Source organism: Phalacrocorax aristotelis, chromosome 16 (assembly GCF_949628215.1).
Source record: "Phalacrocorax aristotelis chromosome 16, bGulAri2.1, whole genome shotgun sequence".
In the NCBI taxonomy this organism is placed as follows: domain Eukaryota; kingdom Metazoa; phylum Chordata; class Aves; order Suliformes; family Phalacrocoracidae; genus Phalacrocorax; species Phalacrocorax aristotelis.
The window spans coordinates 5,469,020-5,489,835 of NC_134291.1; the positions used below are offsets into that span (position 1 = coordinate 5,469,020).

At 52.7% G+C, this 20,816-nt stretch overlaps 2 protein-coding genes across 6 annotated transcripts; both read left to right on the forward strand.

Moving 5' to 3' along the window:
• The first annotated feature begins 732 nt into the window (after positions 1 to 732).
• On the forward strand, positions 733 to 6,036 carry SIRT7 (sirtuin 7). Of its 2 annotated transcripts, none has more exons than XM_075111361.1 (10): positions 733 to 890; positions 961 to 1,077; positions 1,640 to 1,744; positions 3,566 to 3,636; positions 3,723 to 3,795; positions 4,271 to 4,369; positions 4,846 to 5,082; positions 5,326 to 5,406; positions 5,586 to 5,692; positions 5,782 to 6,036. In XM_075111361.1, exons 1-10 carry the CDS (start codon positions 795 to 797, stop codon positions 5,978 to 5,980), a joined length of 1,185 nt encoding a protein of 394 aa, XP_074967462.1. In that variant the 5' UTR covers positions 733 to 794; the 3' UTR covers positions 5,981 to 6,036. The 2 variants fall into 2 exon arrangements, with proteins under 2 accessions (XP_074967462.1, XP_074967461.1); XM_075111360.1 differs by having other exon boundaries at positions 961 to 1,098; positions 5,782 to 5,983.
• Positions 6,028 to 17,171, forward strand: PCYT2 (phosphate cytidylyltransferase 2, ethanolamine). 4 transcript variants are annotated; one of them, XM_075111362.1, is made up of 13 exons: positions 6,028 to 6,186; positions 6,632 to 6,720; positions 7,512 to 7,673; positions 9,592 to 9,658; positions 10,147 to 10,231; positions 11,298 to 11,342; positions 12,734 to 12,872; positions 13,264 to 13,346; positions 13,534 to 13,611; positions 14,238 to 14,303; positions 14,584 to 14,649; positions 15,141 to 15,229; positions 15,892 to 17,171. In XM_075111362.1, the coding sequence occupies exons 1-13, from the start codon at positions 6,101 to 6,103 to the stop codon at positions 15,980 to 15,982; spliced, it is 1,146 nt and encodes a 381-aa protein (XP_074967463.1). In that variant the 5' UTR covers positions 6,028 to 6,100; the 3' UTR covers positions 15,983 to 17,171. The 4 variants fall into 4 exon arrangements, with proteins under 4 accessions (XP_074967463.1, XP_074967464.1, XP_074967465.1 ...); XM_075111363.1 differs by lacking the exon at positions 11,298 to 11,342; XM_075111364.1 differs by lacking the exon at positions 7,512 to 7,673.
• Positions 17,172 to 20,816: the final 3,645 nt, after the last annotated feature.

A 20,816-nucleotide genomic window follows, 5' to 3' on the forward strand; every position in this document is an offset into this window, starting at 1 on the left:
GTGTCGTGTTTTCTTTCTCCTTTTCCTGGTGCCGTTACTGCGGTGGGTGGGGAAGGGGGGGGCCCTGCCCCAGCCTGCCCAGAAAGCGAACCCGTGGGGTGTACCCCCACGCCACCGCCGCCAGCGGGGATTTGTGTATCTTGTGGTGAATTGTGTAAAGTTACTCCTGCCTTGCGCAGCCTCGGGGGGCATTGCGCTCCGGCCAGAGCGAGTACTGGGATGCCCGGTGGGGATAAAGGATGGATGGAGGGACTTGTCCTGTCCCCGTCCATCTGTCTGTCCCTGTGCCGCTGCCTGCCCGGGCCAGGCCTGGCCTGCCTCCCTGCCCGTGGTGCGGGGAGGCCCGGGCTGCTGGCGGTGGCCCTGGGAGAGGCCTCTCGGGGGGCTCTGCCGCAGTCTGGCCCTGTGAGGTGGCCGGGGGGGGCTCCGGTGAGGGCCCGCCGCGCTGCAGGGCCTGTCCCGGCCCGGTGCCCCGGAGGCTTGGCGGGGCGGGGCGGCGGTATTTATTGCTAAGTTATTGCCCGGTGCGGCGGGGCGGGCGGGCGTTATTTATTGCTGTACATAGTGTCCGTCCGCGGCCGCCGCTGTTTTGTACGTGACAATAAACCGCTTTGAAACAGCCGCCGCCTGGCGCTTCCTTGGGGCGCGGGTCTGCCGCGGCGGGGGGGGGCGCTGCTGCAACCGAGGGCGGGGAGCGGCAGCGGCGGAAGTGCCGTTGGGCCGCTCTCGCCGGATAAGCGGAAACGACGCTGCGGTGGGGCGGCCGGTAGCGGAAGGTGGGCGCTTCCGGGGCGATGGCGGCCGGCGGCAGCCTGAGTCGCTCGGAGCGGAAGGCGGCGGCCCGCGCCGAGATCCTTCAGCAGGAGGAGCAGCGGGACCGGCGGAGACAGGTACGGCACTGCCCGGCACGGTCCGCCCCGCCGCCGCGGGCTGCCGTGACCACCCGTGTGTACCGGGCAGGTGTCCCGCATCTGGAGGAAGCCCCCGGCGGAGCGGAGCCCCGAGGAATGCCAGGTGCTGAGCGAGAACGAAGACATTGTCCGGGAGCTGGAACGGCGCCGCAAGCGGCGCGAACGGGTGCGGCGGCGGCAGGAGGAGGTGGGAGACCGAGGGGGAACGGCAGCACCGGGCGGGCGGCACCGCCCTAGAGCCGCTACTGGGCCGTTGTGGGGAGCGGAGCCCCGCGCTCCGGGAGTGGGGCCGAGGCCCCCAGGCTGGCTCTGGGGCTGCGGTTGGCCTCGGTGGAAAACTGCCCCGTTACTGGGAATGGCTCAGCCCCCCCGGGGTTGTGGCCCCCCGAGGTTTTGGCCTCCCGTGCCTGCCCTCGGTTAGTCTGCACACCAGTTTTGCTCTCGCCGGCTGCTAGATTTGCGCGTTTTCCAAACGTGTGCCGTTTTTCTGTGTGGGCATGTCTCTCGGGAGGACAGATCCGCATGCGCCGCCATCCGGGGGAGTTTTGTCCCTTGATGTTCTGCGGGTAACACAGGCAACACCCACGTTCGTTTATTTAGAACATGCTTCTGATAATATTTATGTCGCTAGGCCCATAATGAAAATTCCAGTGAGCTCCCTGTTCCTTTGGATTCGGTGCTGCGCTGTATCTCAGAAACATGTGAACTTGCTCAGTTGTGTTTTCTAGATATGTGATGAACCAGAGGAGTTAAAGAGAAAAGCTACTGAGCTGGCTGCTGCTGTCCGGAATGCCAAGCACCTGGTCATCTATACAGGAGCTGGGATCAGTACGGTAGGATTCTTTGGGGGTGAGTGGCTGGAGCTTTGGGAGCTCCTTCAGGAGTGTTGCAAATGTTGTTTGGATTTTTTTTTTTTTTTGTGGCTCCCAAACAATTACATGATGTGCGTTATGAGTCTGGGATGCCATGTTAACATAGCTGCACTGCAAACCACGACCAAGACATTTGCTAGTTTGCACCTTGGGGTTGTGCCTGTTGCCCAAGAGATTCTGATGCTGCATCACCTCTGTGACCATGTGAAGAACGTGCTTCTTAACAAGAGGATCACTAGTCTTACTTTACTCAAGTCTTTTCAACTACTTCTGGTGTAAAACCTAAAAACAAGTTAGCTAATTAATGTTGCCTGTGTTGACGGACAAGTAGGAATAGCTGGTGGTTATCAGAACATACAAATGACAGCTTAAGAAATGGTTGGTTTCAGTGGCCTTTTGTGAGAGTGAAAATCTGGTTCTGCCTCTTCGAATGTGACATTTGTCACTTTTGTCTGAATTCTGAGATGGAAACCTTATCTTTCTTTCCCTTTTCTACAGTCCCTGCTGATAGGGAGCATGATCTCGGGCAGGGTGTGTGAGTGGTAATGTCACAGGTATTTTTGCTAACAAATGCTGAGTGCAAGGTACCAGAAATCAGAGTCTAGTGAAAATAAGGAAAAGTTCAAGAACAGAGCTCTATGTAGGGAAATGGGAAGTACCAAGGAGTAAAAAGAGTTCGGGGGGGATTCTGTAATGGTAAAATTGGAGAAAATGAATACTGGGTAGGTGAAAATGAGAGCTGTAAGTTAGGAGAAAAGCTGGTAGAGAGAGAGGAAACATATGAAAAGAAGGTTTTCCTGTGATTAGGGAACACTGCACTATAATTATAGAATGGTTTGGGTTGGAAGAGATTGTAGAGATCATCTAGTTCCAACCACCTGCCATGGGCAGGGACACCTTCCACTAGACCAGGTTGCTCAATGCCCCATCCAACCTGGCCTTGAACACTGCCAGGGATGGGGCACCCTCAGCTTCTCTGGGCAACCTGTTCCAGTGCCTTGCTACCCTCCTAGAGAAGAATTTCTTCCTTGTACTATCTAAATATGCCCTCTTTCCATTCAAAGCCATTGCCCCTTGTCCTATCACTACATGCCCTTGTAAAAATTCCTCCTCCAGCTTTGCTGTAGGCCCCCTTCAGGTACTGGGAGGCTGCAATAAGGTCTCCCTGGAGCCTTCTTTTCTCCAGGCTGAACAACCCCAACTCTCTCAGCCTGTCTTCATAGGAGAGGCACTCCAGCTCTCTCTGCATCTTCGTGGCCCTCCTTCAGACTCGCTCCAACAGGTCTATGTCCTTTTATGTTGGGGTATCCAGAGCTGGATGCAGTACTCCACGTGGAGTCTCACAAGAGTGGAGTAGAGGGGAGAATTGCCTCCCTCGACCTGCTGGCCACGCTTCTTTTGATGCAGCCCAGGATACGGTTGGCTTTCTGGGCTGCCAGCACACATTGCTGGGTCATGTTGAGCTTCTCATCAACCAACACCCCCAAGTCCTTCTCCTCAGGGCTGCTCTCAATCGATTCTCCGCCCAGCCTGTATTTGTGCCTGGGATTGCCCCGACCCATGTGTGGGACTTCGCACTTGGCCTTGTTGAACTTCATGAGGTTCACACAGGCCCAGCTCTCAGGCCTTTTCTCACCTCTGGATGGTGATAAAACTGGAGTGAACAAAGAAGCACCTGTGAACGAGGTGTATCTGGTTGTCCCAGGTGAGGCTGGGTTGTGTTTGTGACAAGAGGTACGAACCTTCCCGTCAGGCCTCGTTTTTTCTCTCCCAATAACACAGGCAGCTTCAATCCCAGACTACAGAGGCCCTAATGGCGTATGGACATTGCTGCAGAAGGGCAGGAGCATCAGGTAAAGAGAAATTCTGAGCTGTGCTGCAGACAGCTGATACTGAGAGAGATATTAATGGCAATTCCAACTTTTTTTTTTCTTGTCAGGGCTACAGACCTAAGTGAGGCAGAGCCCACACTCACCCACATGAGCATTGCCTGCCTACACAAACACAACCTGGTAAGATACTTTTTCTGCACCTCACTTGTGTTCCTCTGCCTAACCGAGCAGGGGGAAAAAAAGCTTTTAATGAGATTGCCTACCTACTGTTTTTACTCGGGTAGGAGTTTTCCATGTAGGAAAAAGCATCTGCACTCACATATGGCTGAGTCTTCATGAGGCTAGCTCCAGACCGTAGCTCTGGCAGTTTTTCCCCTTGTGCCTTTTCTTTATCACCTTGTATTTCCCCTTCCTGCTGAGGCTGGTCTGGGGACCTGGCCACAAAGTCAGCCAGACCTAGCAGAGCTCTCTTTAGCAGGAGGATTCCTTTCATTTAGCTTTCATAAAGGTCTGTTCTCCACGTTTTCCTCTGTTAGCTCTGCTCTGATGTGTAGAGCTCTTTGGTGTGTATTGAGGCACGTGCATCACCTGCATTTGAGTAATACTTTCACAGTCTTCTCTGTGTGTGTTAGCTCAGCATTTTATACCCTTTAAGGTGCAGCATGTGGTGTCTCAAAACTGTGATGGGCTGCACCTGCGGAGTGGGTTACCCCGAACAGCAATATCTGAGCTTCATGGAAACATGTACATAGAGGTGAGTGGCCAGAACATGATGAAGTTACTGTCTAGTGGCCTCGCAAAAAGATAATGTGAACTATTTACCTCTCACTAGCTGAAGAAGAGTTAGTACAGGGGCTAGACTCTGCTTAGTGTGTGTCTTCAGGCCATCAGGTTTGTGGTGAACTAGTTAGCAAGCACCAAACCAAAGTGTTCTGTACAACTAGGTAGCTTTTTCTCTGTACTTGCTAGAGCCTTCTGCTTCTGACTGCTCTTCCTCAGACCTCTGAAGTCCTTCCTACCACATAGCCAACAAGCTCCCTGAACTCCACGTATTAGTTGAGCTTTTCCAAACTTTTCCAAGTTAGCATCTGATCCCTGATGGTCCCTTCTACTGCTTCCCATTTATTGTCCCCAGAAAGTACTTTTCTTTGGAGAGACGTGGCTGGCTCCTGGTGTTTCATGGGCTAGATGCTATGATGTAACGGGTTTTTTGCTTTCATCCTGCACCAGGTCTGCACTTCCTGTACACCCAACAGAGAGTACGTGCGAGTATTCGATGTGACAGAGCGCACAGCCCTGCACAGGCATCACACTGGCAGGATGTGCCACAAGTGTGGGGCACAGTTGAGAGATACAATCGTCCACTTTGGGGAGAAGGGGACGTTGAGACAGCCCCTGAACTGGGAAGCAGCAACAGAAGCTGCAAGCAAAGCAGATGTGATTCTTTGTCTGGGTTCCAGCTTAAAGGTAACTTTAGAGACTCGGTGAAGATTGTTAGCAGCATTCCCTCTTGGTGATACACCTTGGTGCTGAGCAGTCTCCTCCCAAACAGACAACTGTAAACTCTGGTGTCAGGATTCGCCCACCATCTGTGATAGTCTCTCTTCCTCCCTCTTTCCCCTCCTGGTAATACATTCCTTTTCCTCTCACTGATACGGTTCACAGTTACGCATGCCTTTGGCTGTACTGATAACCTCTCTTTTGTGGCAGGTTTTGAAAAAATACCCACGTCTTTGGTGCATGAGCAAACCACCCACTCGTCGTCCAAAGCTATATATCGTGAACTTGCAGGTGAGAGCCTTTTTGTGCTGGGTTTGAAGGGTTTGGGATGAACAGAAGCTAGTGTGTGGTGAGCCTGTCCGCCCAGGGGCGTGCAGACCCCAGATTCCAGGCCGGGAGCCCCTCATCCCCACTGCCTTGCGGGGAGGGGAGACGCCTGCAGCCACGCAGGTCTGGTGTCACTCCTGCAGTGGACCCCGAAGGACGACCTGGCTGCCCTGAAGCTGCATGGCCGCTGCGATGACGTCATGCGGCTGCTGATGGCGGAGCTGGGGCTGGAGATCCCGCACTACGACCGGTGAGTGACCCAGGCCCCTGCCCGCCGGGAGGGGCGGCCGGTCCCGGTGCCCACCGGCAGCCGTCCCATACTTGCCCTGTCTCCCGCAGGGCGCGGGACCCCATCTTCGCGCTGGCCGAGCCGCTGCGCCCCGGGGAGGAAGGCACGCACTCGCGGAAGCCGGTGGCGCCGCCGCCGGGAGCCGAGCCGTCACAGGAGGAGGAGGAGGAAGCGCCGCCGCCCGCCCGCCCCGGCGGCTGGCTGGGTCGCGGCTGCGCCAAGGGCGGCCGGCGGCGGAAGAGCAACTGAGGGGCGGGCGGGAGCGGCGGGGGACGCGCCTCAAAATGGCGGCGGGGGCGGGGCGGGCGGGCGGTGGGTCCCGTTCGCTCGGGCGCGGGGCGGGGCGGTGCCGCCGGTGACAGCGCGGCCATGCTGCGCAACGGGGCGGCGGGCGGTGGCCCCGCGGCGGGCGGAGCGGCGGGGCAGCGACCCGTGCGGGTCTGGTGCGACGGATGGTGAGTGAGCGGGGCGGGCGGGCTGCGGCGGCGCCCGGAGAAATAAACGGTGTTGGCTGCGCTGGTGTCTCCGGTTCCTCTGTGACCACGGCGGGCCGGGCCCCTGGGCTGGATGCCGTGGGAGAGCGGGTCCGTCCCCGCGGAGCCCCCGGTGCGTGGACGCGATCGCTCTGGAGCAGGGAGCGGCCCCGGGGCTCCGCCGTGAGGGCCCCGGTGATCCCGGGGCGGGGGGAGACCCGGCATCCTGCTCTCCAGCCGCGGCTGGGGCAGGTTTATTGCAGCGCTTTTCCCCCGATGAACCAGCTGCAAACGCGTCAGTCGCCGCGTAGTGACAGAGAGCAGAGAGACTTCAAACCTCTGAGCCCCTGGGGAAGGTCATCCTGCAACTTCCCAGCAAAGTGCACCCTTGCGTCCCCAGACTGAACCGGGGCCGTTGTCTTTCTAGCTATGACATGGTGCACTATGGCCACTCGAACCAGCTACGCCAGGCTCGGGCCATGGGAGATTATCTGATTGTTGGAGTCCACACAGATGGTAAGAGGTTTTCTCAGCTTCTCACCTCCTGCCTCTAGAACCACCCAGCAAGGTTAGCCCTGAGAGAACGGAGATATCCTGGTACAAAGGAGGCTTCTTCCTGCATCTGCTCAAGGAGCAGCAGCCTCTGAAAGAGAAGTGTACCTTCCCTGGGTAAGGGAGTAGAGTCACCCTGTCATGCTTTCTGGAGTGAGGGTTAGGTAATTCAGAGCTTGCAGGCTTTGTTTGGGGAGTGATCTGTATTCTGTACTGTAATGACAATTGAACCAGTTGAAAATCTGTCTGGTTTTGCTGGTGCAAACTGCAGAACTGATAATCCGAAACAAATTACTGTGTGGAGCGAACTCATTTCAAGCCCGTCTGAAAGTTAAGTGCCAGGAACTAGTTCTTGTGTGTGAAGGTGGATTTTGAATGGGTTTAAGGATGCATATTTTCTCGCATGAACTGAGCGTAGCATGAAGCTGCTGTTTAAAAGGGGAGTTTCCCCTTGGGGGCTGCCAGGAGGCCCAGGTAGCTCCCCCAGGAGGAAGTATCTGGGTACAAGGAGGCACTGAGAGCTTTTGCCTTCCAAGTGAATTCCAAGGCCCTTGCTACGCACTTAGGAAATGCAACTAAATTAAAATATTTTCTGATCTAGCTGGGGCTTCCTTCTCTACCACAAACCACTTCCAAGCAGAGTTTAGGCCTGCAGTGAAGTTCACCTCCCCGTGAAATCAGTGAGGCTCCTGTAGGTGAGAGTCTTCGTAGCTGTAGTACATGCTTCTAACTGGGTTTTTCTGTTTCTCGCCCAGAGGAGATTGCCAAGCACAAGGGCCCCCCTGTCTTTACACAGGAGGAGAGATACAAAATGGTGCAAGCCATCAAGTGGGTGGATGAGATTGCTCCAGGAGCTCCCTATGTCACCACACTGGAAACCCTGGACAAATATAACTGTGACTTCTGTGTGCACGGTGGTGAGTGGTATTCTGAGGCGATAGTTGTGTTAATGTAGGCCCTCCTGGGCTTGTGTGCGCTTGGTTTCCCTGCTGCAAACCGAGGAACATTTAGGCTAGTGCTGCCCATCAGAGGATACCTCATGTACAGAGGTCTTTTTTACCAAAACCTGCGCTGGGCAGTATGGGTACTGCTGTTCTGGAGAAATACGTCTGTGTGCTAGGCACCCTAAGAGTGGCCAGATCCCTTTCTTTTAAGCATCCCTTTCACTTATAAAGGTGAAACGTGTTGTTTGACAATTATCCTGAGGTTGCCCTTAGGGCCAGCAGAAATCTGTGCATGGGGGAAATAGTAATTTACAAAACTTGAATGAGAAAAACACTGTTAAAAAGGTAAGTATGCAGCAATACAATCGTGTTTATACCTGCTTATCCTGGGATGAGATCAGATCTGAAAAGCTTTGCTCTTTATCCAGCTAATAAGCTGTTCAAGGGCTTAGCTGACCCTGAGTGCGGTCAGAGACCTAGTTCTTATTACAAACACTTTTCAGTTTATAGTCGCTAAAGGGAACCAATGTTCTGAGGAAACAGAACTTGTGTACTCTCGCCCTTCCTGGGACTGCTTCTCGTGTTCATTCAGCCTCAGCCCCTCCTCTCTACTCCACTGAAGGTACTTTGGTAGTTTAATCAGGAATGGTCTTTGCACTCATTTCATGTATGCTTCCTCATTTGACCCCAGCCACCTGCCATTGATAAGCCAAGTATTTCATTAAATGTAAATAAATAATCTTCTATAACATGAATAAATAATTAATCTTCTATAACATGATATGCTTTTTCACCTGGACAGTATGATTATCAAATTCCTTATCAACTTAATTGCCTGCCCTGAATGTGTATTTGGGGTACGTGACCCCTTACTAGACTTGGTGAGGGATTATGGTAGCAGAGAGGTGCTTGTGGCCTTTGCTCCAGTTTCCCTGCATTTATCCCCTCTGCCAAATCATTCAGTACTTCTACCTGAATAATACCCTTGCACGCTGCACTTTTGCCAGGCTGTGTTTATGTAAAAGATAAGTTTTGAAATAGCTGAGCTTAGTTGGGAAGGTGACGGACAACAAACCTGCTGTTTCTGCCTCTCCCCTGGCACTGAGCTGTGCTTGCAGCATGTTCTCTTCTCCAGTCCCTGTGCCCTGAGGTGATGCCGTGGGGTTTAAGAACTCCTCACCTTCCCTGAGCTGAGCCCAACTGTGTGAGAGAGGGCACTTGTGAGCAGCCAGCGCCTGCACTGGAAACTGGCCGTTTTGCCAAATGAAAGCCTGATTAGGTTTTCACTTGTGAAGATTCTATAGTTCACTAAAAGTAGGTGAGAGTTGTTTTTGTAGGGTGAGTTGGGACCCATGCCAAAGATGAAACAGAATTAACTCTATAGAAAGGTAGCTTGATGTCACTGTAGAAGTGCCATCAGTGAGGGGAAGAACTGGCTGTTGGAGGATTGTTTAATTGACTGAAAAAGTTGTAACATGAACCAACGCTAAAGCTACTCCTAGAGAATTTAAGGTTAAGGTGCTTTTTAATACTGAGACTGATGGTAGCTCTTTTTTGTCATTCAGACAACAATTCAGCCATGCCTGCTGCTGGATTCTCTACACGGGTGACCAGCTCAGATTTTCTGGACTATCTAAAAAACAGTGGACCAGATGGTTAATGGTGTTTAGCATCCAGGAATATGCTTGTCTCCACAAACAGGGTAGTCTTGCAAATCACTGAGATTTCTGTGGGATGCAGGATTTATCCCACGTGTATGCACAGAGATCTGAATTGCAGGAGTTCTAGCCTGGCTAATGTGCTGTACATGTTCAGCTACTACTGTCATTCTAAAACAGCTTTTGTGCAGGAAGGCTTGGGTCACAGTTCTGAGGCTCTTCTCTCTCTGCAGATGATATCACCTTAACAATAGATGGCAAGGATACCTATGAGGAAGTGAAGACAGCGGGGCGATACAGGTAACCCGTTGCTGCTTACCTTCATATCCTATTTTGGGTAGAGTTTCTGGAGCTCGGGGCCTGACGGGAAGTTGGGTGAAACACAGCTATCTTTGGGTCACACTTAATTTTGTGGTGACGTGTGTCAGAGCTTTAGTTGCTTCCACCGTTTTGGCTTCTGTGCCACAGTCAGTGCAGTGTTGCAGATTAGCAACTGACTGGTGGGGCCTTCTGTTCCTGGAAGATGCTAGTTCTGGTCTTGAAGCCTCACTGGAAGTTGGCTCTGTTGGGAAGTCTGTGCAAGATAAATTTTCCTCATATGAGCAGTTGCTGTGGCATGAAGAAGATGCAGAGGCTCAGTAAATGAATGCTGTACTTTATGTCAAGAGCAGGTAGAAGGAAGTCCCTGGTTTGGATTTGTCTGGTGTCACAGGTGTTCCTGTGGAAATGGTGGGAAGAGAAAGAGGCTCCTGTGGCTTCTGCTTCATCCTTTGCTTGTCTCCCTGCAGGGAATGCAAACGCACCCAAGGTGTGTCCACTACCGACCTCGTTGGCCGGATGCTACTCATGACTAAGGCTCACCACAGCAACATAGTGAGTCAGACGGCTTTGGGTGGGAGTTTGGAGTCCAGGGCATATGACAGCTCTTTCCTTTTGCTGCCCCAGTTGGCAGTGGAGCCCCTGGGCCTGGCTCCTAGGTGCACCAACAACTGGCAAGCGGATTATGGGTAGTGGCAGCAAAACACCCTGCTTGTGTTTGCTTAAGCCTGTCTGAGATCACAGTGTGATCTCAGCCCATGCTCCTTTGGAAAGATGTGGGGGGATAAAAGCTTCGATCTTTCATGATTGGTGTGGGCTTTGGGAACGTTACAGGAACTACAGCCTGGCCTATGGCTTCTCCAAGGGTGAAACTACATAGTGTGGCCACGTTGATCTATCAGCCCAGTGCTGCCAGAGTTGGAGAATCCTCTTCCTACCCACTGAGCTGCGTGCTTCTGTCTTCCACTGTCTCTAGTCTTATCAGACCTTTCTTGAGTCTCTTCAGCTCACTACCCAGTAGATAGCTACCCTAACCAAAGGAAAATAAAGTAGTTTTATGTTGATTAATGAGTTGAATTGACTTGGTAAACAAGCAGTGCAGTGAATGGACTCACCTAGATAACAACAGGGACAAGATAAGGGACCCACAAAGGAATTCAGGGGTACAGGAAGATCTTTTAGTGTGCTGAGCTGTTAGATTGGCTTAGCTGTAATATGTAAGTTCACACCAAGATCTGGCAAAGTGCTACTAGCTGTCTGCAGAGATCTGAGCCCATCTCTAGTGGAGTGCTTTTGGAAGAAGGAGGGACGCTGTCCTGTTAGGGGCTTGCATAGTTGAGGGAGGACACAGATGTGCAGCGCTATCAGGTCTGCAGGTTGGGCAAGAACCACTGTCACTGTGTGGTGCCAGGCTGGGATCACATAAGGACATGTTTTGTCTGACTCATGCTGGGACATGACTCTGATTTAGATATTAACTAGTTTGTCAGCATTCAGTGCTAGGGATCAATGGTGTGCAGTCTGCGCCTGGACTTCCAGCACTTCTGCCGCACGCAAGCGTGTTCTTGGTTGAATGAGCTGTGTGAGTGCTTAAACGTTTTGACTCTTTATCTCCCTTCAGGATGAGGACCTAGACTATCGGAAGCACACTGACAACTTTGGGAAGGTAACGTGAGTTCTGGTCGTGGACATCTGGTTGTTGTCCTGTCTGAGAAGGATTCCAAATGTGCTTTCTGGCCTGTGTTGCAGTCTTGGTTTTTGCCCCACATTCAGCAGTAACCTCAGTAAATGTCTGCGGCCCCGTAAAGTAGCTGCTGTAGTCAGTGAAATAGGCACCTGTGGCCGCACAGGCCCAGTGAGTGAACTGTCCCTCAGCAGCTCTGTAGAGCTGCTGCACCCATTAAGCCTTTCCTATTTTTCTGGCTTGCTTGTAAATTCTTTATCGCCACTTCCTTTGGGACCCAAGTGCCCACAGTTCCAGCCTAGGGACAGCCTCTGTGGATACTCCTTTTAGTGCTCACATTTTTAAAGGTGTTGTATTAGGTCTGGAAAGCGTTTAGGTAGCAGGCATGTAGCTAGCATGCTGTACTGCAGAATTCACACACCAGCTCTTCAAGTAGCAGAGCAGTCCTCCTGGAGTTCTCTGCCATCGTGTCTAGCTCATGTCTCAGGCTACCTCTAAAGAGCTATCAGCCCCTTTTTTTTTCCTGGGTGTTGAATTGTCTCTGATTATTGAGCACCTGGACCTACAGCTTGAGTAAGACTTTTTTTTTTTACCCCTGGGGGTTTGCTGACCAGGCTGAATCCTCCTCTTTGTTTTCCACTATGTGGGGTTTTTTGAGCAGGCTTTATGGGGCCTGTTGCTCCAGCATGGCTGTTTCCTGGTGCTTGGATCTGGGGAGAGTGTCTGGGCCCCAGGCACCCTGCATGACCCCTGTCAGCTGAGCCCCCCTTCTGCATGCTGCCATTTGTATGGCTTGCCCTGGTCTTGGCTGAGTTGTCTTTGTTCTTTCAAGTCTTGTAGAGCAGCCAGCTTTAGGGGAGCAAAGCAGGGCTGGAGCTGATGACTTGGCTGTTTCCAAAACTGCCACATGGTGGGGATAAAGCTACGTCTTCGGTGGCACCAGCGCTGGGATCTGGCCCTCGCTGGAGTTCTGGGTGATCCTTTCCCAGCTTGGCATGCCATCGGCCAGGTGAATGGGTAGGCTGCCTTAAGGCTTGAGAAGAGCATAGGTAGGTTGTGTGTTGTCTGCCTTAGTAAGCTTTGTCTCTCCTGGAAATCCAAGACTGCCTTCCTCCTTCCTGAGCTTTCTTCTCAGCATCTCCTTAGCTGGCTGTTGAAGGGATGATTAAGGCTGTGTTTGACAGAGCAAAAAGGGATTTGGTGAGATTGCACAAATATTTGGTGCCAGGAATGTGGAAGGTCCAAGCTTCTGCGAGTTGTGATGCTTGCTAGCAAATTAAGGCTAGCAAAACGCTTGCAGCTGTATTCTGTGTGTTGTCCAAACCCCCTCCTGGGGCCAGAAAAGGAAATGTGTGTGTTGTGTGTTTTCCCAGGGGCCAAAAGGTCACAGTCCCTGGACTGGCGTCTCGCAGTTCCTACAGACATCTCAGAAGATCATCCAGTTTGCATCAGGGAAGGAACCACAGCCAGGAGACACTATCATCTATGTGGCTGGAGCCTTTGACCTGTTCCGTATCCTTGACTCTGTTTTGTCAAGGAAGCAGTGCTGGTTTCTTTCTTTGATTTTTCCATGGTTTGAGGCACCAGACTAGGATATTTACCCCTCTTTTTTTTTTTTTTTTCCCCCTCTTTTCTGTAGATGTGCATGTGAGGGGAGGAGGCAGGAATTCTTACTGGCGGTTTCTTAGTCACAGGACACTGAGAAAGGAGCTATAGCTTCTCTCTAGAGAGATTTGTGGCTGTTGGAGGATCTTAGGAGACAGTGGGATATTCTGCACACTCTAGTGATAACACTCTAGTCCCTTGGGATTCCTGTCTCCCACTGTGGTTTTTCAATGTGTCTGTTTCTGTCTTCCTTTCCCTATTTTCCATGTTAGCTTTAATTCCTTAAACAGGTCTACAGATATTGGGCATGTAGATTTCCTGGAGAAGGTTCACCAGCTGGCAGAGAAACCCTACATTATTGCTGGGCTGCACTTTGATCAGGTCTGTATATAATGTGGTCCAAAGACAGAGCAGCCTGGCGCCTGTTCTTTCTGGAACAAGCAGGCTGTGCTCTGGAAGACAGGAAAGGGATGTATTGGCCAATATAGGATTTTAATTTTGGGAAAAAGTGAGAGGAAAAGGGGGTTGCTTTGTCTCTCTTCTAATTGTGCCTGGTACTTTGCCTTAGGAAGTAAATCGCTACAAAGGGAAGAACTATCCCATCATGAACATCCATGAGAGAACGCTCAGTGTCTTGGCCTGTAGGGTAAGTGCCTGTAGGGTAGGTGCCTCTGTGCTTTTTCTGGATATTGCCTGGAGCTGGGGAGTGTTCACCTGTAGCCAACTATCTTGCATGAGTTCTTTGGTGTGCACTGAGAAGGCAAAGACAAGACTGATCACTTTAGATGGCCAGAGGTGCTGGTGTGCTCTCAGGAGGAATCACTGGGCTCCTCTGTCATCCTGGTTAACCTGTGCTATTGAACTCATCCACCTCTGTTCCACAGCAGTGAAAAGGCAGGATGCCTTGCAGAGTGCTGCTGTGCTCTACAGCTGAGTTCTTGTAGAAAACTCTCTACTCCCTGCAGCAGGAGAGAAAATTCCTGGGAGAGAAATGTGAGGAGGCCTGGAAACATGTGCCCCATAGCAATTAACTTTCAGATTTGCTATATACATGCTACCAGAAAGCATATTATTTAATGGAACAAAAAGATGCTGTGTGACAAGCAGTAGCTGCTAAAACCACTTTCCTGTTCCCTTATTTACGTTCTAAACTCTATAACCAGGTGACCTGTTCAAGTCTGTTTAGGAAGCAGGCTGGCCTCTGTTTGGTTCTTTTTTTTTTTTTTTTTTTTTCCTCTCAATTCTGGACTCTTTACCTGGTTTCTTCTCTAGTATGTCTCAGAAGTGGTGATTGGAGCCCCCTACGCTGTCACTGCTGATCTGCTGGATCACTTCAGGGTGAGAGTCTTTGCATATAAATGTACGTGAAGATGTTGGGGTGTGGTGTGCTTAGGGAGCTAAAGTGGTGCAGGAAAACAGAGGGGTGTAGAAGAGGGATGGTCCCGCTCAGCAGTATTGCAGGGAGCTCCAGATGCACTGCCAAGCCTGGAGAGATGCAGTGCCACTGCCAAGGAGGGGTGGCTTTGCTGATCTCCAGGCCATGTTGCAGTGAGTGCAGTGGCAGGGCAAGTCCCTGTCACCTTTTGGATCTTGTCAGTGACTTTGTGTCCTTCTCCAGGTAACACTTGTGTGTCATGGGATGACTGAGGTGGTGCCTGACAAGGATGGTTCTGATCCATATGAGGTAAGCTGCTAGCTGCTGTTGCCCATGCTGCTTTGTCGGCATTTGCTAGGTACAGCGTGGCTTTGTTCATGTTCCTGAGCTGAGAGTTTGTATTGCGGAGGATGCCACCCGAGCAAGTCCTTGGCAGCTGCTGCTGGTTTTCATCCACCCCTGAGGGTAGCTGCTTGGAGCAGAGCCTGTAAATCATTCACATCATCTCCATTCTTTTAGTCAATGATTTGTTTTGCCTGTTTCTGATGCCTTCATGGCAGAATGAGGAATCCTCTAATCTTTGCTCTAGGCCAGTCCTGGCCAGCCTCGCTCAGCTCCCATATACATGAAGCTTTGCTTTCAGCATTTGTTTACTCTGCCTCTTAAGAGATCATTTTGTGTTATGCCTGGCTGGGTCCCCACAGGACCTGCCATTGCTTCTGCTTAGCTTTCACTACCGAGCTGTAAACCCAGAGGTCCTGCATGTTTTTCACAGCTGAGTCTGCAATGTTTGTTCATAGGAACCAAAAAGACGTGGCATCTTCCAGCTGGTGGACAGTGGCAGCAATCTCACCACAGATTTAATTGTGCAAAGAATCATCAAGAACAGGTTGGCTTTCTTCATCTCCCAGTTCTCATGCATACTGTTCCATCCAGCTTGTCTGAGGACTAATTAGTGGGATCAAACAGGAAGAGAAGTGGTTATCTAGAGGCACAGAATCAGTGAACTGGTCCTTATCTCCACAGCTTGGTCAGGCTGCTTAAATGTGGATGTACCAAAATGTACAGGAAGAGGAACAGCTAAGCTCTAATATGTCAGAATGTGCTTCCGGCATGTTTTATTATTGTTGTTCCTCTATTAATGGTAAAATTTCCTTGCTGTGTTCTTGGGGATTTAGCATGTTCCTTCTTTCAGAGCTTTGCTCTTTTAGGCTTGAACCCTTCACCTTCAGTGGTCTTGCCTCAGGTCAGTGGTAAATTTGATTTCGGTATTACGGCACTAGGTGGTCTGTCCCAGGACAGATCAAGCATGGTAATAGCAGCAACTTCAGCAGAGGAAGAAATAAATAGTGTTTGGACAGCGTGGGAGCCTAGGACTTTGTGGTAACAGTCATGAGAATCTCTGTGGTCTGGGGGTTACTGGTGAGGTTTCTGAAGTACTCTTGGAACAAAGCAGCGTAGGAGAAGGCAGTGTTCCCCTGCTCCAGGTGCTTTTAGCCTACTAGAGATAGGGATGGATGAGAATCTCATGGTGTTTTGTCATTGATGCAGGCTGGAGTTTGAAGCTAGGAACCAGAAGAAGGAAGCTAAAGAGCTGGCTGTGTTGGAGGCCATGAAGAAACTGGAAGAGGAGAAGCACTAGGCCAGCAGAGAGCTGACATGTGGGTTGCAGAGCGCCGCAGCCTCACCCCCTTGAGGAGCAGCCAGCTCTTTGAGAGGGGACCCCTGAACAGGGACACCGCTGCCGGCATGCAGGATGTGCTGTCCTACCCTCTTCTGTCCTAGCTCCTCCTGCACTAATTATGCAGACATAATGAGTTGGGATCCTGCTGCCTAGTTTTTCCTCCGTTAATCAGCCCCCGTCCCCTTTCCCAGAAGGAGATTTGACAAAAGAAGAAACCCCATGGTTTTAATTATAACTAATGTTTTAACATGTTGATGTGCTTTTACCTTCTGCCATTTCTGGCTTTTAGTAGGAGGGGAATGGAGGGGCCGCCCAGGCCCCCTCTGCCCTCCAGGTTCAGCTGTTCTGACCAGAGTCTGCATTCCAGAGCAGCCCTTTGGGTGATGGTGGGGGCATCTGGACAGACTGGCGAGATTGGTCTCCCTGGGGAAGGGATACAGCACCCACAGTTCCTCCTGCAAGCTTTTGGTTAGGGATGCAGGGCCATCAGCGTGCCGGCTGCCGGAGGTGCTGATGGGCCCTGTGTTCTGGGGTTTGCCATGCTACCTCTTCTCAGCTTGTTGCTGGAAATAGCGGACCCAAAGCTACTTTGGGTTTAGTTGGGTAAAGCCTGCCTTTGCTGTGACTGGTGCCAGCAAATCCCTTGCTGCCCCAGTAACAAGCAGTGGCATGGCAGCTGCTGAGAGGGGCGGGTGGCTGGTGGCACAGAGACCCTCTTTTCTGTGGTTTCCCTAGCAGGTGGGGGGATTTCTCTGCACGAGGCCTGGGAACCCTGGGGGCTTTTGCCAAAGGTTCTTCCTGTCATGAGGCAGCAGGACCCGGTGCTGCTCAGAGCCCTGCTTGCTGCTGCTGCTGGAGTCCACCTTGTGCCTGACAGGTTACCTAAGGGAGGGACCTTGTCAGCTGAAATGTCACGGCTGTTTTCTGAGAGCTGACACGCCGCATGTGTGCCCTGGCAGGGAGGCGCAGGGCCTGAGGAGGACAGGTGCTGGGCTGAGGCCCTTTCTTGCCTCTTACATTCCAGGGTGCTGTGGTGGATGTCCTGGGCCGTTCCCCGCACTGTGCTGGACGGTCCTTCCACGCCAGTTCTGTTGTCCTCTCTGTTGTAAACTTCTGTTGCTGATCATTAATAAAATGTTGAAGAGTTGTGTTTTGGTCTCTTTGGGGCTCAAGCCTGGGCAGCAGAAAGGGGCCAGGCCCCTGGCTGGAGGCTCTTCCGAGCTGCTTTTCCCAGGAGCTCTGATGGGAGCCAGGGAGAGGCCACTGTGGCCTGAGAACGAGCTCATTGCCCTTGGACAGTCCAACCTGAGCTCTGGGGCATGTTGGGTTTGTTTTGGTGCAGGGATGAGGGATCACTCTGGCTAGAGCACATTTGTACTCAGTGTGGTAGGAGGTTTTTCCTGAATTCACTAGAAAATTGAACTATACTGTGTGAGAGGGTCTTTGCTGTCCTCTGGGGTTTTACGCTTTCTGCACTCTAAAATTGCAGCAGAATTTGCACTGGAAAGGTGGGTGTATCAGCAGTTTGGTGGGGACGTAACCATGGTCAGTACAGAGGGAAGAGGTGGTCTGAATTCTGCTGATTGCTTGGTGTATTATGATGCCAAAGCAGCGTCTGCGAGCAGCTGTGGTGAGTCTGTCCTCTTGCCTGGAGGGGCTGTGGTGGAGACAGATTGGCCATGGAGCTCACGGCTGTGTAGTTGCTAATCCCAGAGCCTGTGTTTGCATATTGCCATTTCAGTAATGAATAGACTAGACTGTTCATAATATGTATGTGTGTCATCTGTGACAAGAGCCAAGGCTCCCACCTGTGTGGGAATGCTCTCTGCTGAGCACTGGCCTGGAGGGGACTTGGAAAACTTGGGGCCTCCTCTCCTCCTGGAGCCCCTTGGGTGCCTGGGGCAGGAACGGCAGTCCCATCCCTGTGCCGCACTGAGCATGGGTGATGCCATGAATGTGGCTGCTCATCCCAGGCTCTCCCCAGCCCCAAGGCCACTGCTGAGAACCAGACCCTCCCGCACGGGAGGGATACAGGAGGGCAAGGAAGGGCCGGCTGGTCCTCACTGCTCCCAGCCTGCCACTGTGCTCCGCATCGTGCTCTGGGCTCTCCTTCCCTGGGGTGCCGGCACTCTGCGAAAGGGCTATTCTCCAGCAGCGTGGCCGTGCTCTGCAAGGAACAGTTCTGCAGCTGGAGGAAAGGGCAGCCCTGGAGGAGTGACCACAAACTTCTGCTGCCCTTTTTGGCAAGAAGGAAGATGCTTCCTCTCTCAGAAAGTAATGCCTTTCTTGCCTTGCCAGCTGGCAGCAGAATGGTGGCTGTGGTGAAAAGCCTGTTGCTGTGACCCCTGCCTGGCTGGTGATGCTCCCCAGGGTCTGGGGAATGGACACCTCCCTCCCAGTGGGTCAGGGGAAGCCCTTGCTGCTGCTGCTCATCTGTTCCTGTGCAGGGGCTGTTCTGCTGCTGCTCTCCAGCCAGAACCAGGGCTTCTCCCTTCCTGACCAGAGGTAACGGCTGCTGCTGTTGGGCAGGTTGGGGATTTGCCCCTGACTGACCTGGCCATTCCGTGGGCTGCACCAGCTGGCTCGTGCTGCAGGCTGTGCCCTGGCTCCCTGCTCAGGTACACCCCAGTAGAAAATGGGTGAGGTCCTTGCTGGCTGGCCAGGGGTCTCAGCTGCCCTGAGGGTCTGTGAGATCAGGCTGAGCCCTGTCTTTGCCCTGGCTGCAGCTGGGATGTGGGAGTGGGTTGAGGAGCAGGCTGAGTCCTGGCCCCAGCCTGGAGAGTGGCTCAGGCTGGTGCTTTGCCTGCTGTGGGCACTGAGTGCAGGGGATGCACGTGGTGGGACCCCATCATGCTGGGGCAGAGCCCCCAGCTGCCCTGTGTGCCCTCCGGCTGAAACCCTGCTGCTTTGGGGCACATCAGCTCTGCTGCCCAGAGCTGGCAAAGTTACTCCTGGCCCCTGAAGCAGCTGTGACTCAGCTGTCAGCAGCCCCTTCCCAGGATCTGGCAGCTGCTGAGCCCTCGGCATTGTGCAGCCCCACCTCCCACAGACCGCAGACAAGTTTGTCATTAAAAACAAACAACTCTGCCATGATGACGCATCTACCCTGGGCTGAGTATCTGCATGTAAGCAAGCTGCCTCCAGGGCCCAAAAAGGCACCGTTGTTATTAAAAAAATTACAAAAGTACTTTATTTCTGCCCTCACCATGTACGGGTGCTGTCCTGCTGGTCTAACTTATTTGTGTGGAAATCTCAGCTTCGCTTGCTCAGCTGGAGTGCGGTGGAGCTGCTGTTCCTTGGGGCTTCTGAGAGCTGTTTCAGAGTTTACTCTGAAAACTGCATAGGATGTTCCTCTCTCTAAGTGCCCCTAGGCCCTTCTTCTAAGCTGCCATTTACTGACAGCCTGTGAGTCCTGGGGGCAAAAATGACCACGGAATTAAAATGGGGTGGGGGGAGGGTGTGTGTGAAATGATGTGAATTTAAAGTTTGTGATTTTGTTTTCTGTGGGTTTTTTTGTTGTGTTTCTTTGGGTTTTTTTTTCCCCCTCCAAGCACAGATCAAGCCTCTGGTTCCTGCACCCATCCTGAGGAGCCCCCAACCCACCTTATGATGCAGATTGCAGTGAGTGCCTGATGCTTCTCTAATAGGAACTAATTTGCTGAAACAGTTGTAGCAGATCCCTTAAATAAATCTTCTAAGAGCAGCCCTGACCCCACTGAAGGGAGCCATTTGGCTTTGGCCCAGACCCCACTGTGGTGCAGGGCCCCCAGCACAGGGCTGATGTTAGGGTTCACCCCCTCCAGGGCCCCATCAGCCTTTCATTAAAGGGGTGATGGGGTGGGCAGGCCCCAGTGCCCAGCAGGTCACCATCGGCCACCACTGCCCTAGCCAAAGCCCAGACCCGACTCTTTGCAACATGGTGGTCTCAGTGCTCTGGTGCCTTCATCCCGCTGTGCAGGGAGGGATGACGCTTTGCAACCGCTTGCCACATGTGGCGGCAGGAGCTCTGCACCAGGACCGTGACTGATGCCGAGCTGGCATGTTACTGCTGTGGGCAGGAGGAGGGCTACACCTACGCAGTGCTGCTGCAGCGCTTGTGGTGCCCACCGGATTTCAGAGACAGGGCTGAGCTTAGTGGTGGGCACTGGCACCTGTGGCAGCTCCAGCAGGCGCTTATGCTGGCCCCTGCCACAGCAGGGATACTGGACCATGTCCTCCACTGTGGCTGGTGGCCCCAGTACCCACCTGGCTTCCCGGGAAGACGATGGCGCTAGAGTACAGTGTGGTGCAGCGTGGAAGGACCGTGGTGGGGCCAGGCTGCAACCAGGGGCACTTTCGCAGGAGGAATTCCCTTTTCATAAAAAGTGTGGTGTCTGTCAGGGCAAGCGCCTCTTGCCAGGTGAGGCAGAGCCCTGGTGACCCTCATGAGTATGGGGACTGTGACCAGGCTGGGTGCTGTGCTCTCAGCCTCACCCCTGGGGAGGAGGTGGCCCTCCAAGATGCCTGGCAGTGGGGTGCCCTTGCCAGGGAGCAGCTGGTGTTGGGGGGCTGCTGCCCCACTCTTGTAGCTGAACCCATGTTCCTCTGCTGGAGTATGGATGGGTGCCCCAGTGCTGGGCAGGGGCTGCACCCAGATCACCTGCAGCACTGCAGGGGGTGCAAGGCCCTTCCTGGCCCAGGGCAACGTGGGGATAGGAGTGCCATGCCTGCTGCCATTCACCACCTGGCAAAACCCCATCAGTTCCTGCTGCTCCCCACAGCTCAGCCTGGCACCGTGCTGCCCACGCAGGCT

Excerpts from the sequence above, each read along its gene's own strand:
- SIRT7 (XM_075111360.1), top strand. The coding sequence starts at position 795 with ATGGCGGCCGGCGGCAGCCTGAGTCGCTCGGAGCGGAAGGCGGCGGCC. Across the intron at positions 1,099-1,639 it reads TGCGGCGGCGGCAGGAGGAG|ATATGTGATGAACCAGAGGA; the intron begins GTGGGAGACCGA and ends TGTGTTTTCTAG. Across the intron at positions 5,693-5,781 it reads GAGATCCCGCACTACGACCG|GGCGCGGGACCCCATCTTCG; the intron begins GTGAGTGACCCA and ends TGTCTCCCGCAG.
- PCYT2 (XM_075111362.1), top strand. The coding sequence starts at position 6,101 with ATGCTGCGCAACGGGGCGGCGGGCGGTGGCCCCGCGGCGGGCGGAGCG. Across the intron at positions 12,873-13,263 it reads TGGAGCCTTTGACCTGTTCC|ATATTGGGCATGTAGATTTC; the intron begins GTATCCTTGACT and ends ACAGGTCTACAG. Across the intron at positions 13,347-13,533 it reads CTGGGCTGCACTTTGATCAG|GAAGTAAATCGCTACAAAGG; the intron begins GTCTGTATATAA and ends ACTTTGCCTTAG.